This window comes from Lissotriton vulgaris, chromosome 2_1 (assembly GCF_964263255.1).
Source record: "Lissotriton vulgaris chromosome 2_1, aLisVul1.2, whole genome shotgun sequence".
In the NCBI taxonomy this organism is placed as follows: Eukaryota; Metazoa; Chordata; class Amphibia; order Caudata; family Salamandridae; genus Lissotriton; species Lissotriton vulgaris.
Genome location: NC_141687.1, coordinates 1,095,869,765 through 1,095,886,573, shown reverse-complemented (window position 1 = coordinate 1,095,886,573; position 16,809 = coordinate 1,095,869,765). Strand labels below are relative to the sequence as shown.

General features: G+C 46.1%; 1 protein-coding gene across 4 annotated transcripts in view; it reads right to left on the bottom strand.

Annotated features, from left to right (window-relative positions):
* Positions 1-16,809, bottom strand: part of ARHGEF12 (Rho guanine nucleotide exchange factor 12) — an 888,740-nt gene that overhangs the window by 253,571 nt on the left and 618,360 nt on the right. For all 4 annotated transcript variants that reach the window (XM_086956791.1, XM_086956792.1, XM_086956788.1 and 1 more), the window contains one exon: positions 12,535-12,622. In XM_086956791.1, the coding sequence (XP_086812917.1) occupies positions 12,535-12,622 (88 nt within the window). The remainder of the gene's footprint in view (positions 1-12,534; positions 12,623-16,809) is intronic.

The following is a 16,809-nucleotide window of genomic DNA, read 5'->3' as shown; positions in this document are numbered from 1 at the left end:
GATACCTCTCTACTGTTTTTTTAGCCATCCCATCCATAGCTTCTGCTTTAAGAGTAATAATTTTCAATAGTAACTGGTCGAGCGGAGATCGTAGTTGTATAGCTATTGCAAGTTCTTCCTCTGTTTTTATAAGGAACCTCTTAGACTCTTCAGCTTTTACCTTCTCTTTCCTTTGACCCTTAATTACAAAGCTCAAGGTCTCTCCTCTTACTCTAGCTTTAAAAGCATCCCATACTACCCCTGACGCTGCTGTACCTCTATTTATCTCCCAGAAATCTTTAATCCAGTTCATCATAGTTTCTCGATATTCCTGATCCTGTAACAATGCTCTTTCAAACGTCCATTGTCTAATCTCTCTTCGTCCTTGCCAAACTCTTAGTGACAAAATTAATGGGCTATGATCAGACATAATTCGTGATTCTCTTTCTATTCTTGCCCTATCCATCAACCCCCTTGAAATCAAAAAATAATCAAGCCTGACCAATACCTGATGGGGGGCTGAGAAGAAAGTACTCCCGTCTAAATTTGGATGGCACTTAACCCAGTTATGAATTGCCATGTCTGCAAGAGCTCTATATGTCCTCTTCTTCCTTCCCAAGTATTTTCTATCAGGGTCTAAGAAACTACTGTCACTGTCATGTAGGTTTAAATCACCGCAACAAATAATTGGTTCTGGCCATTGTGCCAATTCTGCGTCTAAAAATTGAAACACATCCGGGTCATCCTCTGTGGAACCATAGACTGAAACGATGGTAATAATCTCTTCCTTAATCCCTAGTTCTACTATAACCCACCTTCCCCATTGATCCTCTTTTTTCCTCCTAACCACCACGTCCTGCCTACTGCCTAGTACTGCAACCCCTCTTGTCTTAGTGCCTTGATCAGTCTTTGCTAGTACCTTAAAACCAAGCTGTTCCAACAGATATGCCTTAGTGCCTTCAATGTGCGTTTCCTGCAAACAAACTAAATCGAGATGTAGTGATTTAAGCAGCGCAGCCACTTTAAGTCTTTTATTAATCTCGTTCAGCCCACAAATATTTATCGAGGCTATCCTACATGCCATCTCATTTCATTCCTTTCTTCATGATTGTACCTGTTAATTTCTAAAAGGTTCACCTCTGCCTCTCCTTCTCTTCTTCTTAACATAATGCATTGCGTATCTTGCTTTTCCAACCCACGTGTGCTGTGTCCACAACCAAATCCTAGGTGTAGATTCCTTTTTCTTTTTCCCCCCCCTGAACCTCCCCCTCCCCCCCTTCCTGCTCTGCACCCCCTCCCCCCACCCCCTCCTTCCCCCTTACAGGCAAATAGGTCTTGCGATCTATGTGTGGTCGCTTTTAAATTGTGCCCATCGCTTCCCTCTCCTGCCCCCATTATTCCAATCTATGTGCCTCCCTTAGCTCCCCATATATTATCTACTAATACTCCCAGTGTTCCCCTACTGCCTACTGTTTTTGCTATAAAAGGTATAAAAGGTGAGCCACACATCAACATTGCCCAGCCCTTAACCCCCCTTCTTGCTCTTTAACTCCTCCAAAAATTGCTGGGCTTTTATTTCTGATGTGAACATCCACACTCTTCCTTTCACTATCACCTTAAGTCTAGCCGGAAATAAGAGGTAGGCTTCACAACCCTCAGCTTGAAAGGGTGCAATCATCTGCCTTAGTTTCCATCTGCGCTCTACAGTGACATGGCAGAAGTCGGGCCTGGCAAAGAATGATGTACCCCCAAACGCCCGCCTGCTATCCAGCTTTGCCTTGCCTATGATCTCCTCCCTTAAAAGAAAGTTACCAATGTTGACCAAAATTGCCCGGGGAGCGCGTTCTGACCTCGACCTTTTTTCACAGTGAAGGGAAACTGATGTGCCCTCTGCACCTCTCTATCCCAATCCCATTGAGATTCTGGAAAGGCCCCTTTTAGCAAATCTACAACAAACTTCCTTATGTCCTCCCCCTCTGTCCCACCCAAAATTCTGACATTGTTCCGCCGCTGGCGGTTTTCAAAATCCTCCATCTTCCAGCTCATGTCCTCCGCGATTTTTTCATGCTCTGTCTTGAATGTCTGCCAGGTTCCGACATCATCCTCCAGCTTGCCTGTGCGTTCCTCTACCTCTGTTACCCGAATTTCCACTTCCTTCTGGAGCTTGGTGACTTTCCTAAGTGTACCCTGGATTTTCTTTGAGGCCTGCCTTGCTCTACGGCTTTCTGCTCTGGCCTCTGCCTGCATTTGCTTCAGGGTACTAAAAAGTATCTCAAAAGAGTCTCGCCGCGGTGCAGACCCAGAGTCAGAGCCCTCATCCAGGCCGCTCTCTCGGTAGACCTGTGAAGTGACTGAGTAGTCCCATAGAAGTCGTTTGCTATCCTGTGACGGCGATCCGCCCGTGCGTCTCCTTACCCTTGCATTTTTTTTTCGCTGAGTAGATTCTTTCTCATAGGTACTCGACCCTGACCCTGAGTCTGTACCTGTATCCTCCTCCTTTTCATCAACCTCGTCATCCCCATCTCCTTCTTCCTCCGTGCTATCTTTTGAGGAGATTACTGACTCTGAGTCTTCGTTAAAGGAGAAGAAGCATTCTCCTTCCACTGAGCCACCATCTTTCCCGTCCTTTCCCTCCATAGTATTCAGGGTAGCATTTTTAGCTATGCTTCTCTGCTTTCTTCCAGTAGCTACCAAATTTTCAAAGCTTTCTTTACTACCCTGTGTGGAAGCCTTCTGGGTTTGCTCTCTTTCTGCCGCCATCTGAGCCTCCATAAGCAGCAGGACTCCCAGCATATCATCACCCCCTGTAGCTATATCAGCTTTCCCTCTATCAGCATCTAAACTGCCATCTGTCAATTGAATTGGGGTTTTTGCATTCTCGGGTAAATTACCGTGTCTCTGCTTGCTGCAATCACCTACCAGCAGGGTGTCAGCACAGATTCTTAGTTCTATTGCCTCCGCATTCTCTGCTGCCTCCGCCGGTGGCTTCACTCCCTCCGCTGCCTTCGCTGCCTTCACCACATTCGATTCCACCGTTGTGAGCGCCGCAGCTCCTCCTCTGACCGGCCCGTGATCGGCTTGCTGTTGCCTAGCGACCATACCCTTCCCTGCGTGCGGCTCACCTGCGGCGTCCTCGAGGACGTTTTTGCCGGAATCCGTCATTCTCTGCACAACATCCAGCGGAGCCGTGCCTTTGATGTGAAATGCCTCCGTTAAGGTGGGTTGCCGGACCGTTACTTCCTTTCCCTCGTCTTTCTTTGAATCTTGTACTTTAGCTACCTCCGCTGTGCTTGTCACATTCAAGCCTCTGGCCGAGCGGTTCTCAGGCATAGATTTCGCTGGGACAGTCAACATCCCTCTAGACTCCGACTTTTTCTTTGTATTAGGGGCTAGCACTTTCCGGATCGCACCAGGATGTTTTGCATTTGTGCTTGTGCTGATCTCAGTCACCGGTGCAGGCGTTTTAGCTGTAGCTATTTTCGCTTCTGGCTCAGCTACCTCTTTCTTCTTATCCTGACGCTGCGGACAGGGGGGCATTTTGTATAAGTAAAGGACTGCTGTGTGTCCCAGCTCTCTCCTGAGCCTGTCCAAAAAGTATTTCACTTGGCCCCAGGTCCGTTTTACCTCGCACAACCTCTGATTCCAAGTCAGCAAGTATCCAATAATGACACTTCGTAGAGCTAGTTCAAATGCCATTTGGGAAGCACATCATGCCAACAAACTCAGTCTTGGCAGGAGAGGGATAAAATGCGACTGCCTAGCACAACCCTCGAGCGGCCATCTTGCAAAACAACTATATCTTTTGATATAAAAACAATTGCCCCAGAGTTCAGTCCTTGAGTGTGAGAAACCTTTTTCTGACTGAGTGTGTACAACAAATGCTTTACACTGTCCTCGGGTACTGCCTTACTGCTCGGCCAAGCTACCACTTTAGAGAGTAAGGTCACACCTGGCTTTAACCTCTGTTATACCTCTGGGGTTTGTGGACTCTATACACACTGTACCTTATTCTGGTCCAGTATACATAGAGCCACTTTCTCACAGCTTGTCAAGGTTGGAGCAACTTATTACATGGTAGCAGCAGAGTTATAGTGCCTGCTGTGATCACTCTAAAAACCTGTGGGGTATTTTGCCGCTGTGCAGTGCACACATTCAGAGAGACCTTCCGGCTTTTACCTGGTACAGAGGATTCCAGTAACCATGATGGGCTTACATGCCTATGCACCCGTTTGTGTATCTCAGTGCAGTGCAGCATTTTTTCAGCATGTTGGCCTTCTACAAGCGGTACAAAAGGGGGTGGTGATGGATGGAGCATCTGAATCAATCAAAAACTCACACCCAGTCAAATGATCTGGGTTTAATCCATCACAGTTCTTTAGCCCACTCTGCCACCCCAGTTCAGACATGGCTATATGCAAATCAGTCTGACCCTGTGCCTCATGGGAACAGTCCAGCCCGAACTGCCAAGCCAAGTCTTCCCTGGACCGGAGAAGCTTCCGAGGACCGGTTTCTGGCATTACAGCCGTCTTCAGCCCGGCTTGCTTGAATCCAGTGGCAAAGTGAGCAAGGGACTCACGTCTGTGCATACCCTGCCACACTTATGGCGGCCAAAAGCGGTACAAAAGGGGGTGGTGATGGATGGAGCATCTGAATCAATCAAACACTCACACCCAGTCAAAAGATCTGGGTTTAATCCATCACCGTTCTTTAGCCCACTCTGCCACCCCAGTTCAGACATGGCTATATGCAAATCAGTCTGACCCTGTGCTTCATGGGAACAGTCCAGCCCGAACTGCCAAGCCATGTCTTCCCTGGACCGGAAACAAGCTTCCGAGGACCGGTTTCTGGCATTCCAGCTGTCTTCAGCCCGGCTTGCTTGAATCCAGTGGCAAAGTGAGCAAGGGACTCACGTCTGAGCATACCCTGCCACACTTATGGCGGCCAAAAGCGGTACATAACTGTGTCTTTTGCAATTTTCACCCCGAGTGTGCTGGGTATACTCAGACGTGAGTCCCAGGCTCTCCACATCACTGGAGTCAAGCTATCCAGGCTGATGAAGGCTGATAGCCAGAAACCGGTCCTTGGATGCTTGATTCCGGTCTGGGAAAGACATGGCTTGGTAGTTCGGACTGGACAGTTCCCATGAGGCACAGGGTCAGAGCTGATTTGCATATAGCCAGTATCTAACCCAGGGTGGTGTAGAGTGCAAAAAAACGATGGATTTAGGCCCAGATCCTTGTACTGGGGTGAATGTATGACATTGTTCTACATTCTGTCCATCAACTGTGTTTTTTGCAATTTTCATCCCGAGTGTGCTGGGTATACTCAGACGTGAGTCCCAGGCTCTCCACACCACTGGAGTCAAGCTATACAGGCTGATAGCCAGAAACCGGTCCTTGGATGCTTGATTCCGGTCTGGGAAAGACATGGCTTGGTAGTTCAGACTGGACTGTTCCCATGAGGCACAGGGTCAGAGCTGATTTGCATATAGCCAGTATCTAACCCAGGGTGGTGTGGAGTGCAAAACAAATGATGGATTTAGGCCCAGATCCTTGTACTGGGGTGAATGTATGACATTGTTCTACATTCTGTCCATCAACTGTGATTTTGGCCTTCTACAAGGGCAGGCAGCCAAATTATGTTTTAGCCGCCTGCACCCTCTTTCGTCTCTCACAATCGGATTGGATCTTCTCAGTCACAGCACCTGTTCCATCTTCTCCATGAAGGTCATATCATCAGGGACGACCCGACATGCACTCCTATCTCAGCACTATGAATACTCTATTCCATACCACAGCAGCAAGACAGAGAGCATGTAGCACTCTTCCTACCTCTAGCACAATGTCCTTATTGGGTTCAAACCAACTCAATTCTTGACTTCGGATCCACTGTCTCACTGGCAGACTCTGAGAAGGCTCTATATCCACTGATTGTAGCTGGCCCAGTGTGAGGTGAAAGACCAAGTGCGAAAGGCAGAAGCAGAGGCTCGGCCACTCCAAATTCGCTTTTACTCCGGCTAGCACCGACACATTTTTAGATCAATGTCAATGTGAGAAAGTGCCATCTTTCTTGCCTTGGTATGCCCCCACTTTTTTCTGAATTGCTGATGTGCTTTGACTGAGTGTGCCCTGGGCTCCTGCCAACCAGGTACCCAGTCGCTAAGAAGTACAAGGAAACCCTACTCAAACTGAACCAGGGTAAGAACTGTGTGTCAGGAAACAGTGGTTCAAATGGCAAGAAAATTATATCAAATTAATTAATGTATACAATCTGCACAATGGCATTCGAAAGACGGCTCACGGGAATGTCAGACAGAGAGGAGGCCAAATACTATTAGGTTAAACATATGTAGTTTTTTATAGCAATATATAAATTTGTTTTTCACATATATACAATGAACATAGTGCTTCGGGTCCCCAGTGTGTATTGGAACCAACATATAATTTACATTTGTGACAGTAGTGCTATATACAGTATGGTTTCCTTCATATGAGAAATGATCAAAAAATCATTATTTATCCAAACACTGTGTTAGTACACAATGTCGGTGTGCAGATTCATTTCTCTCATTAGGCGACGGCGTTTCGACCCTTCTGTCGATATAGGGTCTCCTCAGGACCTAATAATGTAGGGACACCTGAAAATTAAGAATGGGAAAGTGGCATAAGCTTCCAATATGGGAAGACATATATATATGAATGTATCTGGGAAATGGTGGCCAAGAAATTACCTGAGCTGAGTGAACAATATATACAGTCACGTGTGGGAAGTGAAAAACACCGGTGTAGAAATAAGGAAGGGAGAATACTCACACTGGACCCAGCCGGGTGCTGTATGTATGAGAAGGACAAGGAAATAGAATTAGTTCAAACGGTGTTGATATTGAAACACTTGTTTAGCCGATGTTGGTAACATCTTAAAGTGAAGCTTACCTCAGTGTGAGGTTGAAGGGAAGTGAAGGCTGACAGCTTGCTCTGCACCGCGGACGTTGCCGCTGATTCTGAACAGGGCTTATCCAGTGATGATATCAAGGTGCAAGGCGGTGTCCTTGTACATCAAAATAGTTGGTCTGTATGGAATTTAAGAGAGCACTTTAAAGTACAGTGAGCACCCTGCCAAATTAGTAAAATGCATTCCATACTTATTGTATTGATCTCTTTTAAACGGGCAAATGTGAGAGTTGCTATCTGCCAATTACGCAGAATATCATGCTCCGTATTTAAGGTGGCCGCCTGGGGCGATTCAGGTAGAGCGAGCCACTTCTCACAGGGCATGTAGCAATTGCTCCATGGAGCAGCGTGCATTTTTAATTAACTAAGCACCACAAGGGTCGTAGGTCTGTTAAAACATGCTAAAGCGTTAACTCCCGAATTGTTCTTACCTGTTTCAATGAGCAGAGTCTCTTACGCGAGTCGATGCTACGCGCAGAATTCACCAGATGCCTGCTGGTACAATGACAGCGAGTGAAAGCAAACCGCTTCATTAAATATGGATGCGGCTCGTCTAAACCGGTTCTAGATGAAAGAAATGGAAGAAAGACCGGGGCTTTCATTGTCTCGTAGTGTGTTCGAAGAGTCTGAACTAGTGTAGGCTGACATGAGTTTGTGCGAATACTTATGGTTAAAAACCATGTGGTAAAAAAGTGTATCAGGACCGCAATGTTTGAGGAACTTGAGTGAAATAGCCTACACTAGTTCAGACTCTTCAAACACACTACGAGACAATGAAAGCCCCAGTCTTTCTTCCATTTCTTTCATCTAGAACCGGTTTAGACGAGCCGCATCCATACTTAATGAAGCGGTTTGCTTTCACTCGCTGTCATTGTACCAGCAGGCATCTGGTGAATTCTGCACGTAGCATCGACTCGCTTAAGAGACTCTGCTCATTGAAGCAGGAAAGAACAATTCGGGAGTTAACGCTTTAGAATGTTTTAACAGACCTACGACCCTTGTGGTGCTTAGTTAATTATAAATGCACGCTGCTCCATGGAGCAATTGCTACATGCCCTGTGAGAAGTGGCTCGCTCTACCTGAATCGCCCCAGGCGGCCACCTTAAATACGGAGCATGATATTCTGCGTAATGGCAGATAGCAACTCTCACATTTACCCGTTTAAAAGAGATCAATACAATAAGTATGGAATGCATTTTACTAATTTGGCAGGGTGCTCACTGTACTTTAAAGTGCTCTCTTAAATTCCATACAGACCAACTATTTTGATGTACAAGGACACCGCCCTCGCACCTTGATATCATCACTTTATAAGCCCTGTTCAGAATCAGCGGCAACGTCCGCGGTGCAGAGCAAGCTGTCAGCCTTCACTTCCCTTCAACCTCACACTGAGCTAAGCTTCACTTTAAGATGTTACCAACATAGGCTAAACAAGTGTTTCAATATCAACACCGTTTGAACGAATTCTATTTCCTTGTCCTTCTCACACATACAGCACCCGGCTGGGTCCAGTGTGAGTATTATCCCTTCCTTATTTCTACACCAGTGTTTTTCACTTCCCACACGTGGCTGTACATATTGTTCACACAGCTCAGGTAATTTCTTGACCACCATTTCCCAGATACATTCAGATATATATGTCTTCGCATATTGGAAGCTTATGCCACTTTCCCAGTCTTAATTTTCAGGTGTCCCTACATTATTAGGTCCTGAGGAGACCCTATATCTACAGAAGGGTCGAAACGCCGTCGACTAATGAGAGAAATGAATCTGCACACCGACATTGTGTACCAAAACAGTGTTTGGATAAATAATGATTGTCTGATCATTTCTCATATGAAGGAAACCATACTGTATATAGCACTACTGTCACAAATTTAAATTATATGTTGGTTCCAATACACACTGGGGACACAAAGCACTATGTTCATTTTATATATGTGAAAAACAAATTTATATATTGCTATATAAAACTACATATGTTTAACTTAATAGTATTCGGTCTCCTCTCTGTCTGACATTCCCGTGATCCGTCTTTCGAATGCCATTGTGCAGATTGTATACATTAATTAATTTGATATAATTTTCTTGCCATTTGAACCACTGTTACCAGGTACCCAGGGCCTGTGTTCCTTCCCTAAAACTGTACTAAAACAAAACCCAATTGGGATCTATAGCCACCTGTCAGCCCGTAGTAGTTGGTACCCAGGGCATGGTGACCAGAGAAGGCCCCAGAGGGCTGCAGCACTTATTGTGCTGCAGCCCTATACCCTGGCACCCTATACCCTGGCACTCACACACTGCCTTTGCAGGCTGAGTGTCTAAGTACAGAACTAAAATCAGAGTCGACATGGCACACATTCCTGTGTGCCGTGCCCACAGAACCCACTGCCCTGGCATACTTCAGTCACCCCTCTAGCTGGGTGCCCTATGCCAGAGGTGTGGACACAGGTGCACAAGCCCACAGTACCCAGGGCCATTCCTGGGCACTGTAAGTGCAGTGATGTCATTAAGAATATATGGTGCTGGGAGGTTGGCCTTACAAACTCCACAGCACCATAATGGCTACACTGAAGACTGACGAGTTTGGTATCAAACTTCGCAGCACATTAAACCTGCACTGATGCCAGTGTGGGATTTAATGTAAAATGCACCAGAGGGCATCTTAGAGATGTCCTCTAAAACCCTAACCTACAATCCATGTCTGGCTGAGTGGCTGCAGAGGCTGCCACACAACAGACATGTTGCTGGATCCCTGGGTAGGAGAGCCCCCGATCTCCTAGACCTGCAGCAATGCACATCCTGGGCGAGATGCTAGGTCTCCTCCCCCAGGATGGGCAGGGGGAAGCTTCAAAGGCATGCCGCCTCTGTGAGCTTCTCCAGACAATTTGCTGTACCTAGCAACCAGCCCCCACCAGTCCTGCCCCCCACTCTGGCGGGAAGACTGGCGGGAAAAACTACGTCAGGAAGGGGGATGGGGGGTGCCAGCCTGTGCCAACCCCACCCCTCAGGTGGGTGAGACGAGGTGAAGCATGACCCCAGGCTCCGGCCATCTTGAAGATGGGGAGCCCTGCCCTATCACAGCTAGGCTCCTGTCCCCCTCCCACAGGTGAGGAGCAGGCTAGGGGGTGTACCTACCCCTGGGCAGGGACACATTGGTCCCTGTCCTTGCCCTACCTGTAATGCCCCTAAATTCAGTATTTAGGGGCTCCCTGAACCTTCCTTCCTCGAATCCCGATACCAAAAAGAAGAAAGAAGATCAAGAAGAAGAAGACCCGCTGTGCAGCTGCTAACAGGACAACAACAACTGACTTGGCCCCAGCCCTACCGGCCTGTTGATCCTGGAACCTGCACCTGCCTAAACCCGGTGACACCCGCGGACAGCAATCTTGGGACACCCAGAGGACCTGCCTGCCTTGACCCGCTTGAAGATTGGGACTCCCTTCAGCAGAGGCTCTGCTGCAACAACCCACCTGGTGCCTACCAGGTTGGAAGCTCCGGACCAGCCCACTCTGCACCAGGGGAGCCCGGGCCGACCCGAACCAAGACCACGAGGACGTCCCCCCGGCGACTCAGACCCGAAGTTCAGTGCCCAAAGACCCGCCTCGATGAACCAGCCGACGCCTGCAGACTTAGAACCAGGGGCCACCCCGACCGCGACCAGCAGAGGGTAAGCTTTTCCGACACCCAAAGACAACCCTGCACCCGGTGCCCTACAGCCCCCTGTGTTGCCCTTTGGGGAACCTACCTGTGCTCCAAGATCCCAACTTACCTCTCGAAGTGCTGGTCGCCCATGGAGAGTCTTCATCCCCAAGCCTGCAGCCTTTGTTCCTTTTTGACCTTTCCCTTTGGATAACATTGAGCGCCCGACGGCTCAATAGCACCCTGCACCCAGCCGCCCGAGTGCCGCTGGTTGTGACCCCTGTGTCCTACCCTACTTTCCCCCCCTTGCCCTAAGCAAGTGACCAGGAGCCCAGCTCCCACAGTCGCGTGGCCTGCTAGCCAGCAGCCACCAACCGAAGGCCCCCTTCCCTCATTGGATAACATCGGGCCTAACTACCTCTGCACCCGGCCGCCCCTGTGCCGCTGTGGGTGTACTAACTGTACTTACCTGACCCGAGTCTATGCTTAGAACCTTAACTTCACCAACCAAGTACTCACCTGGAAACCGGTAATTTACTTACCTGCAATTAAATAATATCGACTAATTTTGACTTGAAAATTTTCTAAGTGTGAAGTTTTGAAACCTGAAAATATTCACATAAAATCAGCCAAAGTCCGAATTCCGAATAACTCACCTGTGATCAGGGGAGAAGCCAGTGCTGTACCTTTCAGCCCAGAACTGAACCGCAAACGTAATCCCAAGCGGAGTTACTAGTAATCTGTATTTTCTCCATAGGAACCCACTGTCTGCTTTTATATGAAATTTCTTTTTTCTACTTTTGAAAACTTGAAATATTCTTTAAAAATCACATGAAATACTGAAACGCAAATACCTACCTGTTTTGACCTACCTGTGCTAGCCCTAGGAGACCAGTGCTGGGTAACAAAAGTAACGCGATCGTACATTACCTGCAACCTGAATTTTCTCCCATTGAATAACATTGTCAGATTTCCTTTAAAAAGTTTTTAAGTGTGAACTTTTAAAACAGCTTTATATTCATGAAAATTCACTACAGTAACAAACGTTTTTGCTAACCTGGTTTCAGCTTAGACCCCAGGACTGATCTCAGATCTAGTCCTTGCACTACTAAAGTAATCTATATAGTAATCAACTGTACTTACATGTGGAAAACCCATTGAGCTCAATGCTATAGTGTGTTTTGGGATTGTGTTGCTTACTGGCAATACTGTATTAATTGTGTGCACGAACTTTATTGCTCCTTTGCAAAGTAATTACATGAGAGAACTCATAACAAGAAAAGTATATTTTTATAACTGTTGGTTCTAAAAATAAAACACCTATATCTGTGGATATAAAAACAATTTTCCTGGAGTTCAGTCCTTGAGTGTGTGAAACCTTTTGCTGACTGAGTGTTTATAACAAATGCTTTACACTGTCCTCTGGTACTGCCTTACTGCTCGACCAAGCTACCACTTAGGAGAGTAAGGTCAGTTCTGACTTTAACCTCTGTTATACCTCTGGGGTTGGTCGACTCTATACACACTGTACTTCATTCTAGTCCAGTATATATAGAGCCACTTTCTCACAGTCAACAACATCAAAACACAGTAAGACAAATCTTTGACTATTCTTTGCTTCTACAACATTCAACCATGAATCAAAAATAACACATTAGATCTTGCTTACTTTTAATTTAAAGACACCTTAGTTCATTAAGGACACACCAAAAATTGAATGATTGTCAGTGTCCATCACTGTGCTTTGGAGGGAGAATGCACAATAACAGGTCAGTACAAGAAAATGTGTGTATTTTGTTTACAATGATGTGCAAAAGCTCTAATTAAACAGATATCTAGCACAAACATTAGTACCATATTTTCTGAAAGGCATTGGTAAATCCTAATGCAGTCAGGTTATAAAGTTATACTCTTTCCATTTCAAAGAAATCTTAGGAAACTTAAAGAACTGTGGATCACTTACACATTCTTCTCAGAAACAGTTTGTGCCACTAGTTCATAAATCTGGGAGCTGTTATCCGACATGGAAATTACGAATAACGCCTTATTGTCTGCAGAGAAAGGAAGTAGGCCTGGTCAGAAAGAGTCAGTAACTTAACATCAAATGTTGACAATAAACAGAGAAAGTACACTGCACACATGTACAACTACATGAGCACCCGAGGCACCCCATTTGAAAATTCCCCCTCCTCTCATGAATCCCAAAACCTTCATTATCTGACACAGTCACAATAACCCCCTGCTCTTCTCTCTCAAATACTTCATGCTTCGGTTCCCTTTTATTTTTTATGACTTTTTCCAGAGCAGGCCTTCTAGGAAAAATATAAATGAAAAAAAAGCATCTGATTCCTCGCCTTGTGAATATCCCCCCGCACCAGACTTGATTCAAAAACTCCTGTGGGGCAGGAAGAGGTATTATGGCACTCCGCTCCAGAAGTGACTCACAGAGTCACATTTAAGCGCCTCCAATGTCTGCTGACGTCAGTTTCTTTTTATATATCTGTCCGCGCTCAGACTCTGAACCAGCAGATGAGAAGAAGCCGGGTGCAGATTTCTAAAATTAGGACCTTTTGTGATGGAAAGAGACCATTCCACTGAACGGGGATGTGATGCAGGGCAGTAAGGAATATGCAGATAGAGTATCCGCCAGAAAGAATGTTAGCAAAAGTAAGTTAACATGTTCTTCAGATGGATACTTCTAACCACCGAATCCCCACCCTGTAATTGGATAGCAAATCAGTTTCTCGCAAGGTGGTGGGTCTCTGATCCAACTCAGATCATGAAGTCCTACAGGACATAATAGACGAAATGCCCTTCCCATTGCAGCTAGCAATCAAGGCAGTGGTGCTTCATGAATGTGTGCATGGAGGCCCACATATAACCCTGGGAGCCTTAGCTTGGTGAATTGAAGACTCAGCCTTTTGGAGGCTGCTTCTTAAGCTAATGTATAGCAGACTTAATACAGAGAACTACCAATCAGGAGATGGTCGATTTCTTCACAGCCTTGCCCTTTTATGTGCCAGAAAACCCCAAAGGAGCTGATCATTCACCAGATGTTCCTTGGTACGATCGATGTACAAGCTCAGTGCTCTCTTGGGATCTAAATAATGGACTCTCTTACCCTTTCGATGGATGAGGCAGTGCAAGGAATGTAGGAAGAGTGATGGTTTGTCAGACAAGAAAAGGCACCACCATCTATGGTAGGAATGCAGGTTGAGTCCGTAACACCAGTTTGTCTGGAAAAAAGGTGGTATGAGGATGAACCAAGAGAACCTGAAGCTCACTCATATGGAATGCAGAAGTTATTGCAATCAGAAAGATTGTTTCACAGTGAGGAGGTGCAGTGAACAACTGTACAATGGCTAGAAAGTGGTACATATGAGGAAAGTTCCAGTCCCATGTGTGGCATAGCAAAGGGCTTTGGTAGAAGATATGTTACAAATATTATTATAAAACTCATTATAACTGGTGATTTGTACTAGGACGGCTGGACCAGCGGACTTAAAAAGGCCAAAAGGCGAGATGTCAAAAAAGAATCATTCTTACAACTCTATGTCAAGGCATGGTGTGGCAGGTTGCACATTCTCAGGTGCAACACACCCTGCTGCAACAGAAGATCCTACCGAAGCAACAGCCTAATCAGAGAAGAGATGCTCAAAGTAGATGTTCCAGGTACCACACGCTCCTGACCAAATCTGGAGTTATTCGGATGACTTGGGCCTGGTCATTCCTAATCTTCAGAATTTGGGGCAGGGCGAGTAGTAGAGGAACAGAGTACAGGAGTCCTATGCCTCACTCCTGGCAGAACGAATCTTCCCAAAAAGGCTACAACTCCAGTTTGGGCTTTGCACAATCGAGGGTTGCAAAAAGATCAAGCCACATTACTGGAAGACACCCTGCACCACCTCCATATGTCAGTCCACCAGGCATTTAAAGATCCTGCCTAGTGGGTGAACCACCAAGGAAATGCTGTAACGAATAGTTTCTTACCTGTCGGTGTAGTTTTGCAGCTTGAAGATCTTTCTGGATTCACTATGCTGTGCATTATTCCGTGGTCTAGTGGTTGGGTCCTGAATCGTAGTCTTTTCTTTCTTTCGTTTTTTTTCGTCGCCGAGGTGGGCGTCGACGTTCCACCTTTTGTTGTAACATCCTGTGTCGTCAGCACGCTTCCTACGGAAGCTCCCACCTTTGGGCGCCATCTTCGGATTCTTTTTTCTTGTTTTGTGTTCTTGTTTGCGAATCGTTTGGCAATGTTCAGTATTTCTTTTCAAGTAAGAGATGTATCTGCTTTGTCCTTCAAGGTGTCTGTTTCTGCATTGTCCTTGTATTACCACCTGCTTCTCCAGCCTCATCTTTCTGGCGGAGGTGGGTCGGTTCGCTAGTGAATCCAGAAAGATCTTCAAGCTGCAAAACTACACCGACAGGTAAGAAACTATTCGTTTTGCAGTGTGAATCTTTCTGGATTCACTAAGCTGTGCATAGACTTTGTAGCAGTTTGTTATGTTTGTGGTGGCTGGGTGGAAGATGAGCGTTGGTTGTTGAATATATTTTGAAGCACTTTCTGTCCTACTTGTGCTTCCTTGTTCATTTGTATATCCACACAGTAGTGCTTATTGAACGTGTGCACTGAAGCCCATGTTGGTGCCAGACATATGTCTTGAATGGGTGTGTTAGCCAGGAAGGCTATTGTTGCCCCTTTTTTCCTGGTAGAGTGGGCCCGTGGCCCCTCTGCTAGTTCTTGGTCTGCCTGTCTGCGGCAGAATTGTATAGTTTGTGTGATCCATCGTGCGATGGTTCCCTTTGTTACTGGTCTACCCATGAAACTGCTTGCGAAGGACACAAAGAACTGTTTTGTCTTCCTGTGTTCCTTGGTTCTTTCTATGTAGTGCATTACTGCCTTTTTAGCGTCCAGAGTGTGCAGTGCCCTCTCTGCGCTTGTGGTCGGTTTCTGAAAGGAAACTTGATATTTGTACTGTCTGGTTGATGCGGAACCTTGACACTACCTTTGACATAAAGTGTGGGTCAGTTCTCATTTCCACCCTATCATTGTGTATTTGGATGTAGGGTTCTTGTAGCGTTAGCGCCTGTAGTTCGCTCACCCTGCGCAGCGAGGTGATTGTCACCAAGAAGGCTGTTTTCGTTGTTAGCATTTGTATGGTGGCCTTATGAATAGGTTCAAAGGGAGCTTTCATGAGCTCTGTTAGGACTAAGGAATATGCTACTTACCAGTATGCATCTGTTCTTGGCATGTAGGGCTGCTGACATTCATATATGTGCATAGATCGCCGCCTAGTATTGGGTCCAGATGATTGCACATTGTTGTCCTGGAAGAGTCTTCGAAGTATCACGAGATAGGTGGCTCCTCCCCTGGACTACAGTGCGCATAGGCATCCTCTCCATCCTTAGATTGATTTTCGCCATTGTGGCAGAGATGGAGTATGGTACAGTAAGAGATGGCCATGCAAGAAAGTAAGAAAGTAATAACGAATGCTACAGCTGCGACAGGCACCGGGGAGGAGGGTGGGCGATATGAATGTCAGCAGCCCTACATGCCAAGAACAGATGCATACTGGTAAATAGCATATTCTGTTCGACGCATGTGGGCTGCTGAATTCATATCTGTGCATAGAATGTATAGCAGTCTCTCCCTTAGCGGTGGCTGCCTGTTCCAGCTGCACCAGTCTGATAAAGAGTTTTTAGAACAGCATGTCCTACAGCTGCTTGCTGTTTTGAATGTACATCTACACAATAGTGTTTTGTGAAAGTATGTATTGTTGACCATGTGGCTGCTCTACATATTTCCTCTAGAGGAATGTTTCCTAGGAAAGCCATGGATGCCCCTAGTTTGCGTGTAGAATGCACTCTTGGAGGAACTGCTAAGGTGCGTTTTGCTTTAATGTAACATATTTGGATGCACTTAAATATCCATCTGGCTAACCCAGATTTTGAAATGGGGTAGCCTTTGTGTTGTGGTGAGAAGGCAACAAACAATTGTTTAGTCTTTCGAAAATCCTTAGTTCTTTCAATGTAGTATAGAAGTGCTCTTTTGACATCTAGTGTGTGTAGAGCCCTTTCAGGTACCGACTGTGGATTTGGAAAGAACACTGGCAGTTCTATTGTTTGATTGATATGAAAATGGGATACAACCTTGGCCATGAATTTAGGGTTTGTTCTAAGAACTACCCTATTTACATGTATTTGGATGAATGGCTCTTGAATAGTTAAGGCTTGTAGCTCG